Here is a 24,253-nt window from a genome sequence, read left to right as displayed (position 1 = left end):
GGAGGGAAAAAAAAATCTTGAAAATATCATTTCTAACCATTATCTTAATGGCTATGTAAGATGTCTTTATGGGAATATGTCATAATTCATGTACACAATTCCCGGCTGTGACCAACTATCCTCGTTTGCCCAGGACTGAGAGGTTTCCCAGGATGTGGGCTTTTCAGTGCTATCACTGGGACAGTCCTGGGAAAACTGGGAGCTTTGGTTGTTCTGCCTTCTGTTGAATAATTAGATTGTTTCAGACATTTACTATCAGAAACAACATTGTGTGGAATATTTTGGGACCTACATACTTGGCTGTATTTTGCATTATTTCCTTAGGTGAGATTACTAGAAATGTACTTAATAGCTCAATAACTATGAGCACATTTGGAGTGCATGATAATGCTCATGCCTCTTTTTTTGTTTTGTTTTGTTTTTTTAACTTTTATTTAATAAATATAAATTTCCAAAGTACAACTTTTGGATTATAGCGGCTTTTTTCCCCATAACCACCCTCCCACCCATAGCCATCCCATCCCACTCCCTCTACCATCCCATTCTTCACCAAGATTCATTTTCAATTATCTTTATATACAGATCAACTTTGTATATACTAAGTAAAGATTTTTTTTTTTGACAGGAAGAGTGGACAGTGAGAGAGAGAGAGACAGAGAGAAAGGTCTTCCTCTGCCGTTGGTTCACCCTCCAATGGCCGCTGCGGCCGGCGCACTGCAGCCGGCGCATCTCGCTGATCCGAAGCCAGGAGCCAGGTGCTTCTCCTGGTCTCCCATGGGGTGCAGGGCCCAAGCACTTGGGCCATCCTCCACTGCACTCCCTGGCCACATCAGAGAGCTGGCCTGGGAGAGGGGCAACCGGGACAGAATCTGGCACCCCGACCGGTACTAGAACCCGGTGTGCCGGCGCCACAAGGCGGAGGATTAGCCTATTGAGCCGCAGTGCTGGCTAAGTAAAGATTTCAACAGACTGCACCCACAAAGACACACAAAGTATAAAGTACTGTTTGAGTAGTAGTTTTAGCGTCAATTCGAATAGTCAACACATCAAAGATAGAGATCCTACATGGCTCATGCCTCTTAATTGCAGTTTTGCAGTAGTTAGCTAAACTGGGAGGAGTCTGCCTGGACATCTGCATCACCGTCGCCTCCAGAGGTTCTTAGGGAGATACCCACACGGCAGAGCCAGGTACTTGTTCTTCACTAGTGCAACTCCCATTCCAAGTCTCTTAACAGACTGTATTGCATATAAACTCCAACTGTCATTTGTCTAGGACAGAATCAAGCCAAAAACTGATCTGAAAAGATGGAGTAGGGGCAGGCATTGTGGCCCAGTGGTTAATGCACTGCTTGGCATGCCTGCAACCCATAGGAGTACCAGGAATGAGTCCCTCCTCCACTTCTGGTCCAGCTTCTTGCTGATGCGCATCCTGGGGGGCAGCAGCTGATGGCCCAAGTACTTGGGGTTCCTGCCACCCATATGGGAGACCTGGATAGAATTTCTGCTCCTGGCTTCGGCCTGGCCCAGCCCTGGTTGTTGTGGACATTTGGGGAGTGAGCCAGTGAATAGACATCTCCATCTCTCTGTCCCTGCACCCCTCCTTCCCTCCCTTTCCCCTCTTCCTCCCCCTTGTTTTCTCTCTCTCACTCTGCCTTTCAAATAAATAAATAAATCTTTAATAAATAAAATAGGTAGACTATGCTCACATCCTCACCGGAGCTCACTGACTCTTTGTATGTGGTACTAGGAAAAGGATCCAAATAACCCAAGGCAGGTGGTCTTCCTTGTCAGTGCACCTGGAGCTACACTGTCCTCCAAGGCTTCCGTCCTACTCATGCAGAACTCTGCGTGCTTATTTTGGATGGACTTCCAGCTAGGTTCTTGCATCTCTCCAGCCTCTCCTGGTTAGGGTTGGGAAGACTGAAAAATCCCCAGAGTTAGGGTGGACATAGCCCCAACAATTGGGAATATGATGGAAAAAAATGAAATAGTACTTACAAGTGAAAACCCACGTGAGCTGTCATGAGGTGATCTACTCTCCTGTGGAGCTTCAGTAACTGAATTTCCCTGGTTGGGGTCCAGGGCAGCCCAGTCGCATACCAAGCTGTTGCCTATGGTTGGCAGTATTAAAGTTAAGTCCTGTTTCAGGGGTCCTTAACGTGAGCCATGGGCGTCCTGGGAACCTGGAACTGGGTACATTTTTCCTTAGGTGCCTTTTTCTGAGAAAAAGTTACACTAATTTATCATATCCTCAGAGCAGTTCCATAACCCAGAAGAGGCTTTAGGTTATGTCACATATGTTAAATAGAAAGGAGTTTTTGTTATTGCTCTTCTTTTTGTTTATTCTGTACTTATGCCTAGTTTTTAGCGGATTTCAACGAGCAAATTACATACATTACTGATAATTCCAAATTCTCTTATTTTTTCCAGTTACTATTTCTGAGTTTAATTTTTTTTTTTGCTCTTATAAAATTGCTTGATATCCATCTAACTTGTTTTTATCCAGGCTATGTATGTAAACTCTTATATTGAAAAGCTTTAACGGTTGAAAGCCTCCATCTAGGCATTGTTCTGCATTATTTTTGGTGTGTTCTTTTGTTTATATTACTAAGCTAAAGTTAGCACAGATAGTACAAGGCTAGAAAATGGTGACAATGGTTGGAAAACAGGAAATTTTAGGCTTGTGTGTGTTTGGAACAGATGATCATAACGATAGAGCCACTGCAGTGGAAACTTCCACCGAGCCTGTTTTTTCCTTATTTTGCTCTATGAGAAAAGATGGGGCTTCCTGGAAAACAACTCAAGTAGTTTAAAGCGAATGGTTTTCTTTTGTCCCAGCTTCATGGTTAATTTGTTTTTCTTTATTATATTTACTCTATTACTAATAATAAGAGCATGTAATATTTTTAACAGGTAAAGTAATTCCCAAAGTAGTTACTTTAGATTTTTAAGTATCAGAATATATTACCATTAATTTACATGGCTTTAAAAGAAAATTAAAACAATATGAATATTAAACCATTGGACTTTAAGGGAAGGGAGGGAAAAATTTGTTGCTTGGTTTGCGATGTTCCCAGCTTTCCTTGCTTGTTTGTTTTTAACCCCCTGAGTTCCAGTCTGTAAAACAAAGTCACTATGCTTTATTTGTCTAAGCCATTTCCTGAGCAAGCCTCCTTCCAGATGTATCCCGGAATTCTATATTTAAAAAAAGGAGACATCCACTTACTAATTGCAGAGTAATAAGAAAGTGATGTTCCCATAAATTTTTTGTAGTTTTATTTTATGCATATCATTCCTGATTTTTTAATATTGATAACTTTCTTTTGTAGGGCATTTGTAGGCATAAACTCTTTCACCGTGTAATTTATTTGTTTGTTAATTAATTACTTAATTTATGAGACAAAGGGACAGACAGGTAGACAGAGCTCCCATCTGCTAGTTCACTCCCTGGTTGCCTGGAATGTCTGGGGCTGGGCCAAGGCCAAAGCTGGGAGCCAACAGCAGCAGCGGGAATCTCTGTGCAGGTGTCCCACATGAGCCATCACCACTGACTCCAGGGGTCTGAGTTAGCTGGCAGCTGGAATCAGGAGCCACAGCAGGGAATCAACTCAGGTACTGCAGTGTCTTAACCTCTAGGTAAAATACCTGCTCCACAGAAGTCTTTCTTGGGTATAATAAGCAAATAAGCTTTTGTTAATTGGCTACTTAGGTGATCAGTGCTGAGTGCTCCAAAGAGCAAGTGCAAATTCCTTAATGGGAAAGTTGAGGAATGCTTTAAAATGGTCTTGAGCGGCATCCCATATGGGTTCCAGTTAAGTCCCTGCTGCTCCACTTCCGATCCAGCTTTCTGCTATGGCCTGGGAAAGTAGAGGAAGATGGTTCATGTTCTTGGGCCCCTGCACCTGTGGGAGTCCCAGAAGGAGCTCCTGGTTCCAGGCTTCAGTCTAGCCTAGCTCTAGCTGTTACAGCCATTTGGAGAGTGAAACAACAGATGGAAGATTCTCCTCTCCCTCCCTCCCTCCCTCTCTCCTTTTCTCTGTATATCTCTGCCTTTCAAATAAATGGATCAATTTAAAAAAAAAAAAAAAAAAAGCTCTAGAACCAGGTCTTAAAGGATGAGTAGGAGCTCATTGGGTAAGAGAGGTAAGGTGTTTCGGAGCACAAATAAAAGCATAAAACATAGAGGAGAAAAGGAGCCATTCTGGTGAGAGACTGGAGAGGCGAGACAGGTAAGTGTGGTTTGGAAGAACCTTGTCCGGTACTTTCACCCAGTGTTAGTCTTCTTTGAGATCTTTTTCATTGTAGTTCAGTGGCTTTCCGTGATCATTCTGATTAGTAACCAACTTTAAGGACCTCATCAAGCCTTTGTGTGTCTATAACATGGGAAGCACTGCTACGGAAATTAAAACAAAAATTAAGGAATGGCCTCAGCTTTCAAGGGGCTGCTGTCTAGTTGGTAAAATAATGTATTAGCATTCGGAGAGTTTGGAAATGTAAAATAACTGCCTGTTCCAATGCCTTCCTCCTCGGCAGTGCAGGAGACATTAGTAGCAGATTGATTGTCAGGGGTGTCGAGGGCAGAGGGGAAAGGTTGAAAAACATCTTGAAGAATGAACTGGATTTGAAATCAGTTCAAAGACAGTTCCAAGTGGGATAAATATTATGGACAAAATAGGGCGATGTTGGGGCAGGCACTTGGCCTAGTGGTAAAGACGCTAATTAGGACACCCACGTGCCACACGAGAGTGCCCGAGTTCAGTCCCCAGGGAATGGTTTCTGCCTCCAGCTTCCTGCCGATGTAGACCCTGAGCAGTGATGGCTCAGGTAGTTGGGTTCCTGTTACCATGTGGAGGACGTGGATGAAGTTCCTGCCTCCCAGTCTCACTGTTGCAAGCATTTGGGGAATAAACCAGCAGGTGGGAGATCTCCTGTCTCTGCCTCTCCAACAAAGAAATAATAATTAAATAAATTTTTTACAAATGAGAAGGCATAGACAGAGCAGAAAATGTGAACAAATAAAGAATTAGGAGCTTGAAAGGACCCTTTTAGAAAAAAAATCTATTTTTAAGTAGCAGTTCTGTGCACTGGTTGGATTTAGTGTTCTCAATCTTAGAATCACCTGTTGAACTTTTTTATAAAGAATTTATTTTATTTATTTGAAAGGGCAGAGTTAGAGAGAGAGATCTTCCATCCACTAGTTCCCTCCCCAAAATGAGTGCAATGGCAGGGGCTGGGCCAGGCTGAAGCCAAGAGCCAGAAGCTTCATCCGGGTCCCTCACGTGGGTGCAGGGGTCCAAGGACTTGGGCCATCTTCTGCTGCTTTCCCAGGCACATTGGCAGGGACCTGAATCAGAAGTGGAGCATCCAGGACTTATTGGCATCTGTACGGAATGCCAGCATCGCAGGCAGTGGCTTAACCCATTATGCCATAACACCAGCCCCACCAGTTGAACATTTAAAGCTATCTGGGCTTGACTACCCCCTCCCATGGGATCTACAGGTATTTCTTTCCTTTTTATTTGAAAGAGACAGAGATTGAGAGAGAGAGAGAGAGATATCTTCCATCCCTAGTTCAGTCCCCAAATACCTACAATAGCCCAGACTGAGCCAGGCTGAAAACAGGAGCTGGGAACTCAATCCAGGTCTCCCACAAGGGTGGCAGGGACCCAACTAGTTGAGCTATCACCCACTGCCTCCCAGGATGCACTTTAACAGGAAGCTGGAATCATAAGTGGAGCTGGGACTTGAACTTGAACCCAGGTACTCCAATATGGGATGCAGGTGCCCTAAGCAGCTTTTTTTTTTTTTTTTTTTTAGAGATTTATTTATCTGTTTGAAAGTCAGAATTAGAGAGGAGAGACAGAGAGAAAGAGATCTTCCATCCACTGGTTCACTCCCCAGTTGGCCACGATGGCCACAGCTGGGCCAGATCAAAGCCAAGAGCCAGGAGCTTCATCCAGGTCTCCCACATCTTTTCAGGGGCCCAAGCACTTCGGCCATCTTCCACTGCTTTCCCAGGCACATTAGCAGAGAGCTGGATGGGAAGTGGAGCAGCCGACACCAGTGCCCATATGGGATGCCGGCACTGCAGACTCGGTTTAACCACCCCCTCCCCCCCACCAAGCAACTTCTTAACCACTGCACCAAACACCTGCCCTGCCATGATACTGACAGTGGGCAGTTAGCATTGAGAACTCCTGGGTAACTCTGGACTCTGCTCTGTGTTGCCTTTTTTTTTTTTTTTTTTTTTACTTTTTGACAGGCAGAGTGGATAGTGAGAGAGAGAGACAGAGAGAAAGGTCTTCCTTTTTGCCGTTGGTTCACCCTCCAATGGCCGCTGCGGCCAGCACACCACACTGATCCGAAGCCAGGAGCCAGGTGCTTCTCCTGGTCTCCCATGCTGGTGCAGGGCCCAAGGACTTGGGCCATCCTCCACTGCCTTCCCGGGCCATAGCAGAGAGCTGGCCTGGAAAAGGGGCAACCGGGATAGAATCCGGCGCCCCAACCGGGACTAGAACTCAGTGTGCCGGCACTGCAAGGCGGAGGATTAGCCTGTTAAGCCATGGCGCTGGCCCTGTGTTGCCCTTTTACCTGCCCATATACCTACCAGCTGTTTCCTCAATAATCCGCTCTTTCAGTAAATACAGGGAAAGGATTAAGAGTTGTGGCAAACCATACCAGTCATGTGCTGTTTTTTCAGGTAATGGTTTTAAGCTGATCCAAATTGAAAATTCTTCTCATTAAAAAGTGAGATTCCATCTGCAGTTTCTTTTTTTTTTTTTTCTTAAGATTTATTTATTTACTTGAAAGTCTGAGTTACACAGAGAGAAGAGAAGCAAAAAGAGAGAGATCCTGCATCCACTGGTTCACTCCCCAATTGGCTGAAATGGCAGGAGCTGCGCCAATCCGAAGCCAGGAACCAGGAACTTCTTCTGGGTCTCCTGCATGGGTGCAAGGGCCCAAGGACTTGGGCCATCTTCTACTGCTTTCCCAGGCCACAGCAGATAGCTGGATTGGAGGTGGAGCAGCCAGGACTTGAACCGGGGCCCATATGGGATGCCAGCACTGCAGGTGGCAGCTTTACCTGCTAGGCCACAGCGCCAGCCCCTGCAGTTTCTTATCACTATGTACGTACCTCTACCCTGTTTGTGATCAGACTAACTTAAGACCTAGCTTCAGTGTGATAGGATTGTCCTCAGGATAATACATCCGGTTTTCTTAAGTACAGAAGGTACTTTAGAAAGTTATTTCGATGTGAAGTTTATAAATCTCGTATCTGTAGTTTTTAAAACAAATTGATTTACTGTTTCTACACTTCTCCCCTTGCCCAATAGTGCTTGAATGGGCTAACTGGATGGCAGTCATGTCATTATCCCTGTAATGCAGGGACAGTGTGAGAACTTTCACGATTTTATCCTTGCCCAAATGAGTTTCGACTGTACGTTCAGCAGACATTGACGGAGGACGTACTTGGAGCGAGGCAGTGGGAAAAGAAAGATGAAAGTTAAAAAAAAAAAAAAAAGACTCTAGCTCTCAAAAAATTCAGATGTAGGGGTGTCAGTCATGTAACTGGGAACAAAGCAGAAACTAAGAGCTTAGAGCCAGCTCAACGTTGGTGGCCAGAGGGGGCTGAGTTGAATCCAGGGGTTAGATCTTGTGCCTCCAGGGTTACACATGTCAGGTGCAGTGGTAGGAGAGAGCAGAGTGTTAGGGGGACTGCAAGCATTTCCCAGGTGGGTGGGAGGCAAAGAGGCAAGAAGCAAGGATGGAAAAATTAGGGGCAGTGGGTGGGAGATTGCTGGAGGACCAAAGACTTTGTAGCAAGTAGACTATCACCGGGCCTAGGGAATCAGGGTATAGTACTTTTACGCTACTTCAAAGTGTAGGTTTGCTAATGATGTCATGTTGCTACATCATTTATTCAACTTAAAATGAGAGTGACTTAAATTGCATATAAAATATGACAACAAAGTAAGTTTCTACCCAGCCCTTCTCAGCTGTTCAGACTTCTAGCATATTTCATCTTCATTACCTCCTTGTGATGGAAATCTAATAGTTGAGATGGCTTTTCACGTGAATTTTGTGTAAAACTACTGTGAGTATTCGGTTTTGAAGGTTTCTAGAAAATTTGTCCTTTTTGTTACTGCTCTGCAAGGATTGGCAAAGGCAGGGTGCAGCTTTCTCTGGGGCTACCAAGGCAGCAAGGATAAAAATAGGACGAACTTTAAGAATCCCAGATATTTTCAGATAACAAAGACTGACTTATATGGGCCCGTTTTGTGCTCTGACAAAACATAGAGAAGCTTTTGTGCTGTGATTAGCAAGGGTGCTGATGTCAGTTCTCTTGTCGAGCACCAAGCTTTATTCTGTAGCTACACTGTGCTTTGTACCACAGTCCAGAGAACCTTTGTATCTGCCTTATTAAAGTGTGTACTTTATGTAATTGCTTTTGTTTTCCATTTTAATCTGTGCCAGATTCAATGAGAGTGACTCATTTTGTGACTGAGACAAACATTCACATTTGGGCCATGTTAAAAATAAATAAATAAGTGGCAGGTACCACTTGGCGAAAGTCTGTACTTCAATGCTGTCATTTCCTGCTGTAAGGGTTCACGTCTTGTACCACGTCTACTCAGCCTGTGATTGCTGGCCCGGGGTATCTAGTGCACCTCGATTCATTGCTACTCATTTCTTAGTTGTTTTCATTTCTAAGGGGATTTTGACTTTTAACAGTGTGATTTCAACAGGAAAGCAAAGGAATGGATGGAGGAAGCCACAAGCAACCAGAATACAAAGAGTGACATATAAGCTGTTTTGTCATTTCCCCAAGGTGTTTGATATGTGTGTATTTTATTTTATCCTGTGGATGTTTAATAGCAGAGCTCTTTTTTTAAGTGAAAATGTTTTAAAAAGTACTCCTTTTCATGTGGCTCATATATCGAATCTACTATTCTCATAACTTCTACAACATACTCTTAGAAGTGTATTTATTTATGGTACAAATATTTCTGAGTATGAGGTACTGCGCTTTGCATTGTGTATGTAATGGCAAATACAGCAGACATGGTCGCTGTCTTCTTGGGCTGTTCGATCTAGTTTAGGGCATTGGAAGCTAAACAAGTGAATGCAAGGAAAAATTGAATTGCAAAAAAAGAAGAGTCACTACGTTGGTAACAGGGCCACTACTTTACCTTGCAGGTGGCTAGGTTGAGGTGGTCAGGGAAGGGAAAGCCTAGTGATTGGAGAGGGCCAGGCCAAAGCTGAGGCAAAAAGCCTTATGGATGTCTAGCAGGTGCAAAGTCTCCAGAGCAGGAACTGTATTATCAGAAGAGAGAAATGACAACTGGTAAAACTTACAAGAGAGAAAAGACAGAGAACTGTGTTTGAAAGACCACAGGTGAACTATATATATAAGCATAGCATGAGGCACCGTTCAGTCCAGGGGCAGATGTCCATCTGTCCTGCCCTGCAGCCCCTGAGAGCTTCACTACAGAGCAGGACAGGAATTGATGCCTATAATACTTAGCTTGAATCATTGGGGAAGGGGTGGATTATGTTCAATGAATTATGTAGTAAGGCATTTTAAAAAGATTCGCATGCAAGGCATTAAAGTTTTAAAAAGTCATTTCTGTGTTTAATATGGAGCCCTCACTTATCTGGAAAAGTCACTTACCAAGAGGTGTGATTGCTTGATGGCCCTGGATACATTACTGATACTCTATTTTCTTTTTCCTTTACTTCTCCATTACTTTTTCATGTTTACTGCCTGATGGGCAAACATCTGCAGAGGCACAATTGTACTAAGAAATGGTACTTATTTTTAAGAAAATAGATGCATATTAAATACATTTTTTAAAGTTTTTAAATTCATTTTTAGAGGGAGAGGTGGAGAGAGAGAGAGAGATCTGTTTTTCATCTACTGGTTCAGTCCCCAAGATGCCCACAAATGCCAGCACTGGGCCAGGCCAAACCCAGGACCCTGGAGTTTCATCTGGGTCTCCCATGTGGGTGCAGGGGCCCCAGAACTTGGGCCATCTTCTGCTGCTTTCCCAGGTGCATTAGCAGGGAGTTGGATTGGAAGTGGAGCAACTAGGACACAAACCCATATGGGATGCCCCTACTGCAGGCAGTGGCTTTACCCACTACGTCACAATGCCAGCCCCTGCCTTCTGGATTTTTAAAATCCAGAAACCAGTACTAAATTTATGTAAATTTAATGCTTTATGACTTTTTGATACTATTTGAAACATCTTTGGAACTCTACCCTGCCTCCTCCTCACATTTTTTTGTGATTTTTCTTGTTAAAGGATTGTGTTTTCCACAACAGAATGCCTGTCCATATCGCAAAAGTTGTGCAGGTATTTTGCCAAGATTACTATGTTTGCACATTTTCATGTATGTTACCTATTACTTCACAATTAATAAAGTCCTTGAGGGTGGCAATCATGAATTACATGTTTATGTTTCTTCCCACAAGTACCCAGCACAGTGTTTACAACATATTCAATAGCGCATTGACTAACTAATTGATTTTTTAAAAATTTATTTATTTGAAAGGCAGAGTGACAGGGAGAGAGAGAAACAGAGAGGGATCTTCTTTCCACTGGTTTACTCCCCAGTGCAATATCCAGGGTTGGGCCAGAACAAAGCAAGGAACCTGGACCTCCATCTGGGTCTCCCACATAGGTGGCAGGAACCCAAGGGCTTGGACCATCATCTGCTTCTGTGCAAAGTACATCAGCAGGAAGCTGGATTAGAAGCAGAGGAGCCAAGAATTCCAACTGGCACTCTGCTATGAGGTGCAGGCATTGCAGGCAGCGGCTTAACCTGCTGTGCTGCAACACCCACCCCTAATTTTCTTCTTAATACAGCTAAATTTTCTTAAAATACTACACCTCAAGTGATCACCCAAATTAATCGAGTATAGCTTTTCAAAATTATTAAAGGCTGAACTGGCTGGTTTCTGGATCTCCTCAGGCCCTTTAGTTTTCACTTTGTGGTGTACCTCTGCTTCAGGCCATTGTCATAAGCTTCCTGGCAGGTCCATCAGAGAACTATGACTCAAAATCAGTTCATGTCATAATTCTGTAGAAAATTTGGTGACGATAGAGACTACAAGTAAGCATGTGCTGGAGAAGTATATGTAGATTTTAGCTGTCGGTCCTCTTTTCTCCACGTACACATATATTTTCAGGATAAAATGAAGCCATTGCTAGTTGGCACAGATCTTCAAACAGGCTCCCCAAAGAAAGACATGGTGCATTGCTTGCTTCTCATGTGTGAAGCCAGGAAAGCTTCTAAATCCATTTTTCCCTTCAACCTTTCCCTGCCCCCACACCTAAAAACGCGAAATGTATAGCTTAGAAGTGGTAGCATCTTTATAAAGAAGTAACTTTGTGTACATTTTTATGGCATGATAACAAGGTGTGAGAAACCATGGCTTTTAGTAAAAATTGTGGTAAAATACACATAGCATAACATTGACCAGGTTGAGGTGTTGTTAAGTGCCTTACACATTGTTGTACAGCCATCAGCGCCGTCCGTCTTCCCCAACTGGAACTTTGTACCCAGGAAACACTAATTCTCCTTTCCTCCTCTCCTACAGCCCTTGACAACCACCATTCTGCTGTCTTTGTCTGAGTGTCTCATATTAAGTGGAAGCATGCACCATTTGTCTTTTCGTGTCTGGCTTATTTTCATTTGGTGGGACGTCCAACTTCATGCTTTTGCGTGTGGATATCCAGCTTTCTCAACACCACTTGTTGAAACCATTACTTTTTTTATATCTAGTGAAATCCATCCCTTCCTTGGCTTGTTGATTTGATATTATATAGTAGGAGATGTAATAGAAGATACTAAATATACATACATTACTAAGTTAACTGAGGCCTGGATAAACTTGACTTTTGCTTTGGAAACGAAGCAAAAACATTGTGACTGTCTCTGGACAATGCATTTATCAAATCAGTTTTATAAATGTACAGCTTCTTGAAAATTTTCAAATTAATGCTAAATGGATCTTTTATTTTTCTTTATTTCCAGGCATGGAAGAGGAGATGGTTTGTGCTACGCAGTGGCCGTTTAACTGGCGATCCGGATGTCTTGGAATATTACAAAAATGATCATGCCAAAAAGCCTATTCGTATTATTGATTTAAATTTATGTCAGCAAGTTGATGCTGGCTTGACATTTAACAAAAAGGAGTTTGAAAACAGCTACATTTTTGATATCAACACTATTGACCGGATTTTCTACTTGGTGGCAGACAGTGAGGAGGAGATGAATAAGTGGGTTCGTTGCATTTGTGACATCTGTGGGTTTAATCCTACAGAAGAAGGTAAGCTAGGACTGTATTATTCCTTATAAGTTTTCCTTGTTTTTGATATATTTTGAAAAAGGCCATAAATTCTGTTATTAATTAAGTTATATAATATTTTGCTTTATAATAGGAACTTGGTATTTGGAAAAAAGCACTGAGCCTTTTGATCCGTTTGGGAAGAAACTTTTTACAAGTTTTAGAGGGAGAAACGTAGTCATTGTGGGGCAGTGTCTAAATTATTGTCCCGAGGAAGAAAATGGCAAGAAGACATAATTAAGAGCTTATTTAAGAGGGGGAAGGCGGTGCTGTGGAGCAGTGGGTAAAGCTGCCGCCTGTGGCGCTGGTATCCCATATGGGTTCCGATTCCAGTCCTTGTAGCTCCACTTCTAATCCAGCTCCCTGCTAATGCTCCAGGGAAAGCAGATGATAGTCTAAGTGCTTGGGCCCCTGTACCTACATGGGAGACCCAAAAGCTCCTGATTCCTGGCTTCAGCCTGGAGCAGCCCTGGCTGTTGTGGCCATTTAGAAAGTGAACCAGCGGATGGAAGATCTCTCTCTCTCTCTCTCTGTAACTCTACCTTTCAAATAAATAAATAAATGTTTATAAAGAAAAAAATAAGAGCTTTTTTTAGGGGTTGGTGTTGTGGCTTAGTAGGTAAAGCTGCCACAAATCCAGCTTCCGGGTTTGTGTCCTGGCTACTCCACTTCCGATCCAGCTTCCTGCTGGTGTCCTGGGAAAGGCTGCAGAATATGGCCCAAGTATTTGGGTCCCTGTACCCACACGGGAGACGCAGAAGAAGCTCCTGGCTTCAACCTGTCTCAGCCCTGGCCATTGTGGAGACTGAACCAGCAGGTGGAAGGTTTCGCTCTCTCAGTCTCTCCCTCTCTCTCTACCTCTTACTTTCAAATAAATAAATATTTCTTTTAAAAAAAGAGCTTATTGAATTCCAAGATAAGTATTAAGGTGAGCCAAATAACACCCCTGATTAATTGACTATTTTTACCTTAAAAACAGCATTTTATGTGATTCAACCCAGTTCCTTAGGTCTTATTCTTTTAAAAACTACATTACATTATGAAATTATAAAATAACCAAGGTGAGAAACAGTCACAAACCACAATGAAAAATTATCAAACAAATGGTTTATTTAACACAAGTCCTAAAAAGAGCCTGGAGAAAGATCCTCTCAGGTACCTTTATGTACTGTTTTTTTTTTTTTTTAAAGATTTATTTTATTTATTTGAGAAGCAGAGTTACAGAGAGAGGGAGAGACAGAGAGAGAGGTCTTCCATCCACTAGTTCACTCCCCAAATGGCATCAACAGCCAGAGCTGGGCCTACTCTTAAGCCAGGAACCAGGAGCTTCCTCCAGGTCTCCCACACATAATGCAAGGGCCCAGTTGGGCCATCTCCCACTGCTCTTCCAAGCCATAAGCAGAGAGCTGAGTGAGAAGAAGAACAGCCGGGACACAAACTGGTGCCCATATGGGATGCTGGCACCGCAAGTGGAGGCTTAGCCTGCTACACCGCAGCGCCAGCCCCTGCCTGACTGCTTTCTGCCTGTTCTCTTCTATATTCCTCTTTAATCACTCAGAACCTGTGTAGGGGACTCCCATACTGTTGGGTCTTAGTCCACCCGTACAAGGATGGACTGGGTCCGAGGAAAGGTAAGTGCGACCGCTCGCCCGTTCCCCAGCCTCCCTGTCCCGGAGACAATCAGACGCAGCGGGGAGCCAAGTCTAGCAAGGACTCATTTACTTCCTGAGAAACAGAACCTTTTATAGCACAAAACTGCAGAGTCATTGGGGCAGGGCTAAGGACCAGCCAATCACTTTACACAGTCACCTTACGGGGGGATTTCTATAGGACTAGCCCTATGTCTATACACTTGTTACTAGTTTTGTTACCTCCCTTGTTGTTGCGCAGCCAATTAGTTTTAGTGGTAAACAACTTTGGATTCCGCCCATCTTACTTCCTCTGGGCGCCATCTTACTTGGCTCCGCGTGGCTTCGTTCCGCGCAGCTCGGGCGGGGGCACCCTGGAGCAGCTGCGCATGCGGAGCCCCCGGGCCGGGCCTGGCCTGGCCTGGCCGCGCTCATGCCCCACAGATTCCCCCTTTTTGTTTTAGCACGCGATCCCTGTCTTAGGTTGCCCCCAGCCGTCCTTGCCCTTACCCGTCATTGGTAACCCAGGCAGCTTGGCCATGAGCCCTGTCTTAGGTTGGTACAGGACGCTGGGTGCTTTACCCGTCTTGGGGTGTCGCGTGACTTGTAATTATGGGGGCGTGGTGAGCTTTCTCCACCGCCTGTCTTAGGTTGTTCCGGTCCATCCAGAATCTTACCCGTCATTGGCAATGTGGAGAGCACCGGGGGCGCTTCCCCAGTTCAGGGGATCGTAGCCCTCTGTGGCTAGCAGCCTCTGGTAATGAACCTCAACCTGTCTTACCCTTGTTGCCTCTATGCGCTGTTGTATAAACTGTATAAGCCTATTTATTATGCATGGGCCAATAGCAAGGATTAAAAGCAGGGCAAGAAGCAGTCCAAGAAGAGAGAAGAGGTAGGGAAAGAGTCCATTAAGGCTCATCCAAAAGAGGCTTTCTTGGAGTTTTCTTCATCTTTTTCAGGTCCTCCTGAAGTGTTTTGATGATCTCATTTGGGTCATCGAATCCCCCGTCACTGGGCTGGGCACTTCTTGTCAGGATCATAGTGAAGAGTAGCGTCCGCATCATCGCCTGCCTTTTGATTTCGATCTCCATCCGTTTCTGGAAGAGGAAAGACAAGGGGATCTCCCTCAGGGGCAAAATGCTCCCTGGGTGGGTTGTTACTTGCCTCGGGCATAGGCCTGATATTTCTGGCCAGTATTTTAAGCATCTGAGGTTTAGGGGATAAATGTCCCCAATGTTTTTGGAACCTTGACTCCCTTGACCCTTTCAAAAAATTTAAAATATTGATGGTGAACAAGGCCTTATGTAACTGTAGATGGGGGGGTAGCCACTCCCCCTTTTTGTTTTAATAACTGTTTTTTGAGGCATTGATGGTTTTTTTTTACCATAGCCTGTTTCTGTGGGTTGTGAGGAATTTTAGTAGAGTGTTGAATCATTTTACATCTTGGCAGCACTTTTAAACATCCCAATTGGTTATTATCTCTGTAAGATGAGAGATATATCTTTTGATATCTCCAGGGGCCCTTTTGGAGATACCAAAAGTTTAGAGAATTTAGAACTTTGATTTTTAGAAAGTTTGTTAAAGGTGCCAAGAGAACTTAGAGTATCTGGTTAGAATAGAATTTTTTCTTAACACTTTTAGACCAAATCTAATCATAAAGGTATTTAGCAATGCTTTTTATCAATTTGAACTTAACAGAGACAGTAGAGTACACAATAGATTACCTTGACAGAACATGAATTTTATGTTTTTTGTTATTGAATAAACACCTTGAACATAATAGTATACAAAATGATTACATGACTTAGAACTACTTAACAGAGCTAAAAAGAGCTTACATGACCTAACTTTAGAAATGGCAGAGTAACCCATTAAGCAGACACTGTTAAAATAGACGTTACAGTTTTCGCAAAAACAGATTCCAAGATTTACGATTGAGACCATTTCCAGATATTTGCCAACATTAGTGCACATTTTTTACTTTAACTTTAGGTCAATGTAATTTTGGCATTAGCACTCAACTTAAAGAAAACTCTGTAAACAATTTTAAAGTTGTAAACCTTTTAAAACCTTTTATGACTTGTTCACACCTTCTGAAACTTTATACCTGTAGTTACTTTTACATAGTCTTGAATTGTCATGTATGGACAATCTGTGAGAATACATGCTAACAAACTCAAAAAGTTTCTCTTATTGAATTTAAGATGTGAAAAGTACACAATACATAAGACACTGAGTTATTAATGAATACTACACCATTAACTCCTCCTGGACAGCAAACATGGACACTAGTACATGTTTACAACTTTGAAAAGACCTTTATCGTTAAGAGAAACAAGTTTAAAGCATAAAACTGAGCAAGTGAGCTACCAAGCAAACCGAAGGGCTTTTGCGTTAACTTAATTCTCTGAACCAATCTGTATTGGCTTACTTTAGTAAGGCCACTCTAGCTGGAAAGCAAGAACATGAATACAGCACAGGTCTGACATTATTCACAACATTTTAATACACTTTGTATAATTTGAATTGACCCAAACAGTTGATACTTTAACAAATTTAGAGTCCCATCCTTTGAGAGTTCCAGGGATCCTACTGGAAGTCCCAAAGTTGTTAGACTCCATTTGAGAATTTAAACTGTTAGAGAGTCAAACCACTCATCCAACAACCAGTACATGTAACCTGAGTATTTTAACCAAAGCTGTGGGGTAGATCTGATCAGAGTTAGGTAATCACTCAAACATTAAAGACAGACAAATCCAATAAAACACGAAACCTTCAAGACACGTGCAAACTCTCAGATAAGTTAACTACAGCAGCACAGAAAAGAGCTGGTCATCAGCATAGGAGCCCATTGCTTAGGACAGGGAAACACATCTGAAACAAAGCGGCAGGGAATGAGAGACTTCCGTAGTGCTGGAGAAAAAGTCTTATTAACTGCAAATAAAGACTCATTAGGTTGGAAAGGGTTAATGGATGAAGGTTTTTGTTCCTTTAGGTAAGGCCAGTGGTAGTTAAAGGCATTTTTTCTTCCCCCTCCTAGTGAGGACAGCATTGAATTGTAAATGGAGAGGAAAAAAGCAGCCCAAGGACTAGTCTCCCTAGAGTATCTAGCTGTGGCCTGTACGGGTGCAACAGGCTACACTGACTGGAAGAGAGTGCAGAGAAAGGCCGTGGTCCCCCATTTACAGGGAAGACTGTGCACGTCGGGGCCTAGTAGGACTGGCTGTGGGGTTGAGTAGGCACGCTGTTTACAAGATGGCGGCGGGCGATTCAAGGGAGGGGAATAACCATAAAGGGGTGGCCACATGGGCGGAATTGGAGGTGCAGTGCGTTGAGGCAGTGTTGGGCTTTTAGGGGTTGCCGCCACACCTGAAAGTTTCACCTTAGTTTTAACTGCCTCTGGGGATTTATGAGCCGCCCTCAGGCCAGCGCAGGCCTTCAGATGATTAGCATTCATTTTTTCCCAAACAAGCATTTTAACAAACTGATCCCGAAGGTCCCCAGCCAGCAACTTACAACGGAGACTGTGTTCGACCCTAACTACAAAATTTGGCAATGACTCTCCCAGCTTTTGTCGCACCCCCGCGATGGGAGATTTAGTGGGCCCCTCATCCAGCTTGTACCAAGCATTAAGTCCTGCCTGCCTCACTTGTTCACGGTACGGAGCAGGCAGCGCAGCTTGCTGGACCCCCGTAGAGAATCCTTCCCCCGTCCCAGCCAGCATAGCATACGTAATAGGGATAGCTGGCTGGGCTGCTCGGTTAGCTTCGGCTCTCACCCGGCACTCCTCCTTAAAGAAGGCGCACCACTTTATGAACTGGGAACTCGTGAGGACTGCCTTGGCCACGTCCAGCCAGTCCTTGGGGACACATGGGTGATAGGCTATATCTTGTAGCAATGTTTGTGCCCAGGGTGAGTTTGGACCATCCTCTGCTACTGCCTTGCGGAGTTCTTTGAGGTCCTTGGCCTCCCACGGGTACCATTCCAAGGGCCTATTAGCCCCCGGAGCTAAATTAACAGGGTAGGCCTGAGGCAGCAAGTTCCCAGGCCCAGAGTTCAATTCCCTACACTGTTTTATGTCCACCGGACAAGCTTTCGCATAGGTTACCTCCCCAAGCCCCTGTCTTTCAGTGGAGGGCTGGCCATTGGGATTTAGGTCACATAAGTCCCTCTGTGGGGCCACACAGAATGACGCTCCCTCCTCGCTCCCAGGCGCGTATGGCGGGGGCCTGGATTCCTCTGAAATGTAGGCGGGGGGAGGAAATTTTACTTTTGTTCTAACTTCCACCGTCTGTGTCTCCTCATCTTTCCTACTGTCGATATCTTCCTCTGTCTCTTCTATATCCCAGACTGCCTTAAAAATAGAATTACCCATAATAAAGGTTTCACTTACCCTGAGAGACCGCTTAGCCTCGGCCGAAAAGTAACTGTTCACGCCCCACGTTGGGCGCCAGATGTTGGGTCTTAGTCCACCCGTACAAGGATGGACTGGGTCCGAGGAAAGGTAAGTGCGACCGCTCGCCCGTTCCCCAGCCTCCCTGTCCCGGAGACAATCAGACGCAGCGGGGAGCCAAGTCTAGCAAGGACTCATTTACTTCCTGAGAAACAGAACCTTTTATAGCACAAAACTGCAGAGTCATTGGGGCAGGGCTAAGGACCAGCCAATCACTTTACACAGTCACCTTACGGGGGGATTTCTATAGGACTAGCCCTATGTCTATACACTTGTTACTAGTTTTGTTACCTCCCTTGTTGTTGCGCAGCCAATTAGTTTTAGTGGTAAACAACTTTGGATTCCGCCCATCTTACTTCCTCTGGGCGCCATCTTACTTGGCTCCGCGTGGCTTCGTTCCGCGCAGCTCGGGCGGGGGCACCCTGGAGCAGCTGCGCATGCGGAGCCCCCGGGCCGGGCCTGGCCTGGCCTGGCCGCGCTCATGCCCCACACCATACAAATTTAGGTTTGTAGAGCCAAGAGTTGGAAAGGTGAACTAAGTGAGGTCTCTGTCCTTTGTCTTCGTAGTTAGAAAATCATTCCCCCTTATCCACAGAATGTGTGCCAAGACCCCTCCAGTGGATGCCTGAGACCATAGATTGTACCGATTCCTATCTATATCATGTTTTTTGAATACATACCTACCTTTGATGGTTTTATTTGTAAATTAGACATGATAAGAGATTAACAATAATAACTGTTAGAACAGTGATGGCAACATGCTGGAATAAAACTGCCAGCATCCATTCTGTTGTACTTTGAGGCCACTCATAAGCAAAATAAGGCTAACTTGAACATGAGCACTGTGATGTTGTCACAGTCGATCTGGCCCTGAGATGGCTGCTAAGTGACTAACTGGTGAGTAGGATATACAGCACAGGTGCACCAGACAAAGGGGTGATTCAGTTCCCCAGCCAGATGGCACAAGATTTCATCTGGCTACACAGAATGACACATAGCCTAAAACGTATGTACTGTTTCCTTCTAGAATTTTCCACTTAATGAAAGGCAGTTACAGGGAGAGAGAAGTATCTTCTGTCTGCTGGTTCACTCCCCAGATGGCCACACAGCTGGGGCTACACCAAGCTGAAGCCAGGAGCCAGGTCTCCATCCAGGTCTCCCGTGTGGGTACAGGGCCTCAAGTACCTGAGCCATCTTGCTCTGCCTTCCCAGGTGCATCTGCAGGGAGCTAGAACATAAGCAGAGCAGCTGGGACTCAAACCTGCCCTCCGATGTGGAATGCAGGTGCCCCAGGCAGCAGCTTAACCCACTGTGCCACAACACCAGTCCCTCAGATAGCACTGGATGGCAGGTTACTGACATCTGGATAAGGGGAGACCACCATACTCACATTTAGAAGTATACGTTTTCAGATGTGTATATTGAGGTGTACTAGAGATTTACTGAAGGGTGGAAAAAACTGTATTAATAATCGTCGTCAAGATTTGGATTGGAGAAGCAGTACTCATCTCTCATAAGCCCAGGTCAGCATGCTGCTTCCTGTCTGGCCACTCAGCACCCCTGGAGAAGGAGCCTTGCTGGGCTGGGGCTAGCCCAGTGAGGGAAACCCCATAGAGAGACGATCTTGAAAACCCCTTGAGCAGCAGTGAGAGAGAGAGGGAAGGAGGGACCCAGTTCCCCTGGGAGTAGGGGTGGGCTGAGAACTTGAGAGCCTCTGCAAAGCCCTCATGATTTAAAAATTCATCAAGTTGTTTCACAGGGGGAATTGAGGCCATAGTTGTTTTTGTGAAGTTACTAAACAGAGTGTGTGGGCATGGAGGTACTATTCTAACCTTGGTTAAACTCCTTTCCTTTCCTGTCTGTATTGACGGTCCATGTGTGAGCGCAGTGGAAGGTTTTACAGTCACAGATGAGGTGTCTCTTTTTAACGGTTATTTAACAACAGGTCTGTAAGGATGATTATTGTATTTCCACACCACATTAGTTTCATCGTGTGATGGATTTCCAGTTAAAATAAATTTGTCATCTTCGACCCTTTTCAATGCTGCTGCTGTTCCTTTGCCTGCTGCTTTTCCAGTATAGAATTTGTTTAGAGCACCAAGGGCTGATTTCTGTCTCCACTGGTTACCTGCATAGCCTGAGCAGTCCAGGACGGATGAGGAAGGAGGTCACTGTTCTCTTCTGTTTTCATAATCTTCCTAGCTCTCTTTACCAAAGGGAATGAGATGCTGTCTTAGAAGACAGGCATTCTTCAGTCAAGCGCTATGATTGTCTAATTTTTGAAAGCCCATCTGAGGAGGGAGTACAGTTGAGAAGCCCCCACGTTAGAATCTCCAGTGCTCTCCTGGATCAGTGTGAGGGACTCAAGGCTTCACCTGGGATGAGGTGGAAATAGCAGAATTAGCACGACAAGAGGAGCCTGAAGAGGCTACTGAATTAGTTCAATCTCATGATTAAATGTTAAAGGATGAGGAGTTGCTTTTTATGGATAAGCAAATTAAAAGAAAAAAGACTCTCCAGCGTGCAAGAATCTGCGATTAACTTTGCAGGTTGTACAGCTCAGAGTTTGTTCTCTCTGGCCACTTGGAAGGAAGGAGTGAGTGTTATCATCCAGGAGCTCAATGAGCTCCGAGGAGTCGTTCTGGAAAGAGAAAGGCTTGGCTTGCTTTAGGAAATTGATTCATGAGTTCCCCAAGTTCCATGAATTTGCTCAGACTCGGCTTGGCCGTGGGCATTCACTCAACAAATACGTATGACAGAGACAAATGGTAAACATGACAGACGTGGAATTGAGCTTGTAGCTTCCTTCATGTAAGGAACGATCCAAAAAAATTCATTGAAGTTGTTGCTAAGTTTAAGTGTAAAGCTGTTGCTAAGTGTAAGAGTGTGTGTGTGTGTGTGTATATATACATAGTATTTGTATATATATATATATAGTATATATATGTCTGTGTGTATATATAGTGTGTATGTGTGTTTATGTTTGTGTGTAAATAGTATATATGTATATAGTGTGTGTACATAGTATGTATGTATGTGTGTATATAGTGTGTATGTGTGTATATAGTGTGTATGTGTATATAGTATATGCGTATGTACTGTGTATAGTGTATGTGTTTATATAGTGTGTGTATGTGCATCTGCATATACAGTGTGTATATGTGTATAGAGTATGTATCTGTAGTGTATGTATATATATAGCGTGTATGTGTGTGTACATCTATGTATATATGTATAATGTGTATGTATGTGTATATATACAGTGTGTGTGACTGTGTGTGTATAGTGTGTGTATATAGTGTGTGTATATATAGTGTGTATGTGCATCTGTGTATATAGTGTGTGGGTATGTGTGTATATATATTGTGTGTGTGTATATAGTGTGTATGTGTGTATATATAGTGTGTATGTGCATCTGCATATAGTGTGTGGGTATGTGTGTATATAGTGTGTATGTGTGTATATATAGTGTGTATGTGCGTCTGTGTATATAGTGTGTGGGTATGTGTGTATATATATATAGTGTGTGTGTATATAGTGTGTATGTGTGTATATATAGTGTGTATGTGCGTCTGTGCATATAGTGTGTGGGTATAAATATAGTATATATGTGTGTATATCTTTGTATATAGTGTATATGTACTGTGTATATGTGTATATAGTGTGTGTATTTATAGTGTGTGTGTATGTGCATCTGTGTATATAGTGTGTGTATGTGTATAGTGTATGTATGTGTATATAATATGTGTATGTGTATAGTGTATATGTATATATGTAGTGTATGTGTGTATATACATAGTGTGTACATATGTGTCTATATAGTGTGGATGTGTGTATATATGCTGTGTGTATACACAATATGTATGTGTGTACACATCATTTGTGGATGTGTGTGTATATGTAGTGTGTATGTGCATATATATAGTGTGTGTATGTATGTGTATATATAGTGTGTATAGTGTGTTTGTGTGTGTGTATAGTAATACTGTGGAAGTGTGTGAATACAGTTCTCATTCTCACAGAGCTTACAGTCTATGGGACAGACATCCAGGAATTACAACACTAGTTAACAAGTGCTTTGTTACAGAAAAAATAGATAATCACAGACAGCAAAAATGCCTGATTTAGTCTTAAAAGGGGCTGGGAAAAAGCAGGTAGTTTTAAATGGCTTTGTGACGACTGACTATAACTGATCATTACCGAGAACTTTGTTTTGTACTTAAATGGAATGTTGGCATTGATTTTAAAAGGCAGAATCAGTCACAGCAAATGTTTGTTTGCACTTTATACATCTTCAACCAGTATGGGGAGGGGTGACTTAAAAGCTACAGTGGCCTTTGTGGTGGTAGAACTCCCAAGCTCTTATAAAACTGATTGTATTATGAGTATATTTGAACTGAATGAAACTCTTATTTGGTGAACTTTTATTTTCACAATATACGAGGTGTGGGAGTGAATGTTGTAAGAAAACTCACAGTATGATTAATCAAATTTGATACATGTAGTCCGCTAGTTGGTTACCAAGAAAACAGCTATGCCAAACAGATCTCTTGTATCTGTTTATTATAACAAGCCCCTGAATTTTGCCAACAGTCTCTACAGTTAGTTCATGAGCTATAGCTAAATGCAGCTGAATTATTTTTTTTAATTCTATGGTTTAGATTTTTCACAACTTCATCTTAGCTGTCTCCCGAAATTGTCGCAGTTAGCAATGTCTTAATATACTGTATTGGAATATATAGTGATTTTCTTGGAATAAATCAGTGAAAGATACAGAATTCTTCATTGAGTAATATCATGGAGCCTACAAATATTTTGTTGTTCTCTGCAATTTTGGTTTTTGCTGCAAAGTGGCAAAACTGCAAAAAGGCTTTAAAATCAGCCCCCGTGTTTCCTTAGGCATTTGTAGTAGCTGACTTTGCAAAGCACTTAAAAAAAAATTTCACTCACTTAAAGATGTGTGTGAAATTCTAAACAGCAGACAACCGTGGTTATCTTTTATAATCATAGTCCTAACATTAAATGTGACAAGGTAAGTATCAAAACATCTTTGTTCCCTACCTGTTTTATATTGCCGTGTTTATACCTAGACCTCACCACCAGTCTCTTCATAATAGTGTTTTTGTTTTTGCCTGTATCTGTTCCCTGAGCCCTGTGCTCTTCCCACTTGAGAGAGCTGAGTGTGCTCCCGCTCCTGGCTGAAAGCTGGCTAACATCATGAGATGATTTTTTTCACTCTGCTTAAGTTTCAGGCTCAGTGTGGGGAGGAATGGACTGTGCTCTGAGAAAATAAGTATCCCCCATCCCTGTGAGAATAACTAATTTTCCCCTGAAAACAAAAGGAAAGGGGAAAAATCTGACCTGTGTTTTGATTCCAGGAACCTCTCAAAATATCGCTCCCATGTTATTTCCGCTGCCCCAGGTGACCACTGCTATTATTGAATACGCAGAATGCTGGCAGGCTCTGTCTGTTTTTAAATTCGAGCTCATTGAGCTGTGTGTGGTTCCTATGAATGCTTTCCCTTCCTAGATGAGAGGGTAGAAACTAATTTCTTTTGTTTTTCTTGGAAATGTGCAGATTTATTTCTGTGTCTGCAGCACCGAGGTGGAAGCTGTTTAATCTGCTGAGCAAGTGGTGAGAAGCAGAGCCCAGGGCCTGCACAAGGCTCCCGAGCTTTGCGTAGAGGCTCCTGGTCTAGCTGCAGGATGCACCAGTAGAAAGTTGCCTCCCAGTTACTTCTTTCAAAATGCCCAGATTTTAGTGCCTTAATTAAAAAAAAAAAAAAAAAAAAAGCAAGATTCTCCGTTGAGGTTCTT

At 43.3% G+C, this 24,253-nt stretch overlaps 1 protein-coding gene across 1 annotated transcript in view; it reads left to right on the top strand.

The window, feature by feature from the left end:
* GAB1 (GRB2 associated binding protein 1) overlaps window positions 1-24,253 on the top strand; it is a 136,116-nt gene that overhangs the window by 77,105 nt on the left and 34,758 nt on the right. The window contains exon 2 of the mRNA XM_062199557.1: window positions 12,043-12,337. Coding sequence (XP_062055541.1) covers window positions 12,043-12,337 — 295 coding nt within the window. The remainder of the gene's footprint in view (window positions 1-12,042; window positions 12,338-24,253) is intronic.

Source organism: Lepus europaeus, chromosome 8 (assembly GCF_033115175.1).
Source record: "Lepus europaeus isolate LE1 chromosome 8, mLepTim1.pri, whole genome shotgun sequence".
NCBI lineage: Eukaryota > Metazoa > Chordata > Mammalia > Lagomorpha > Leporidae > Lepus > Lepus europaeus.
This window is presented reverse-complemented; position numbering and strand designations above follow the sequence as displayed.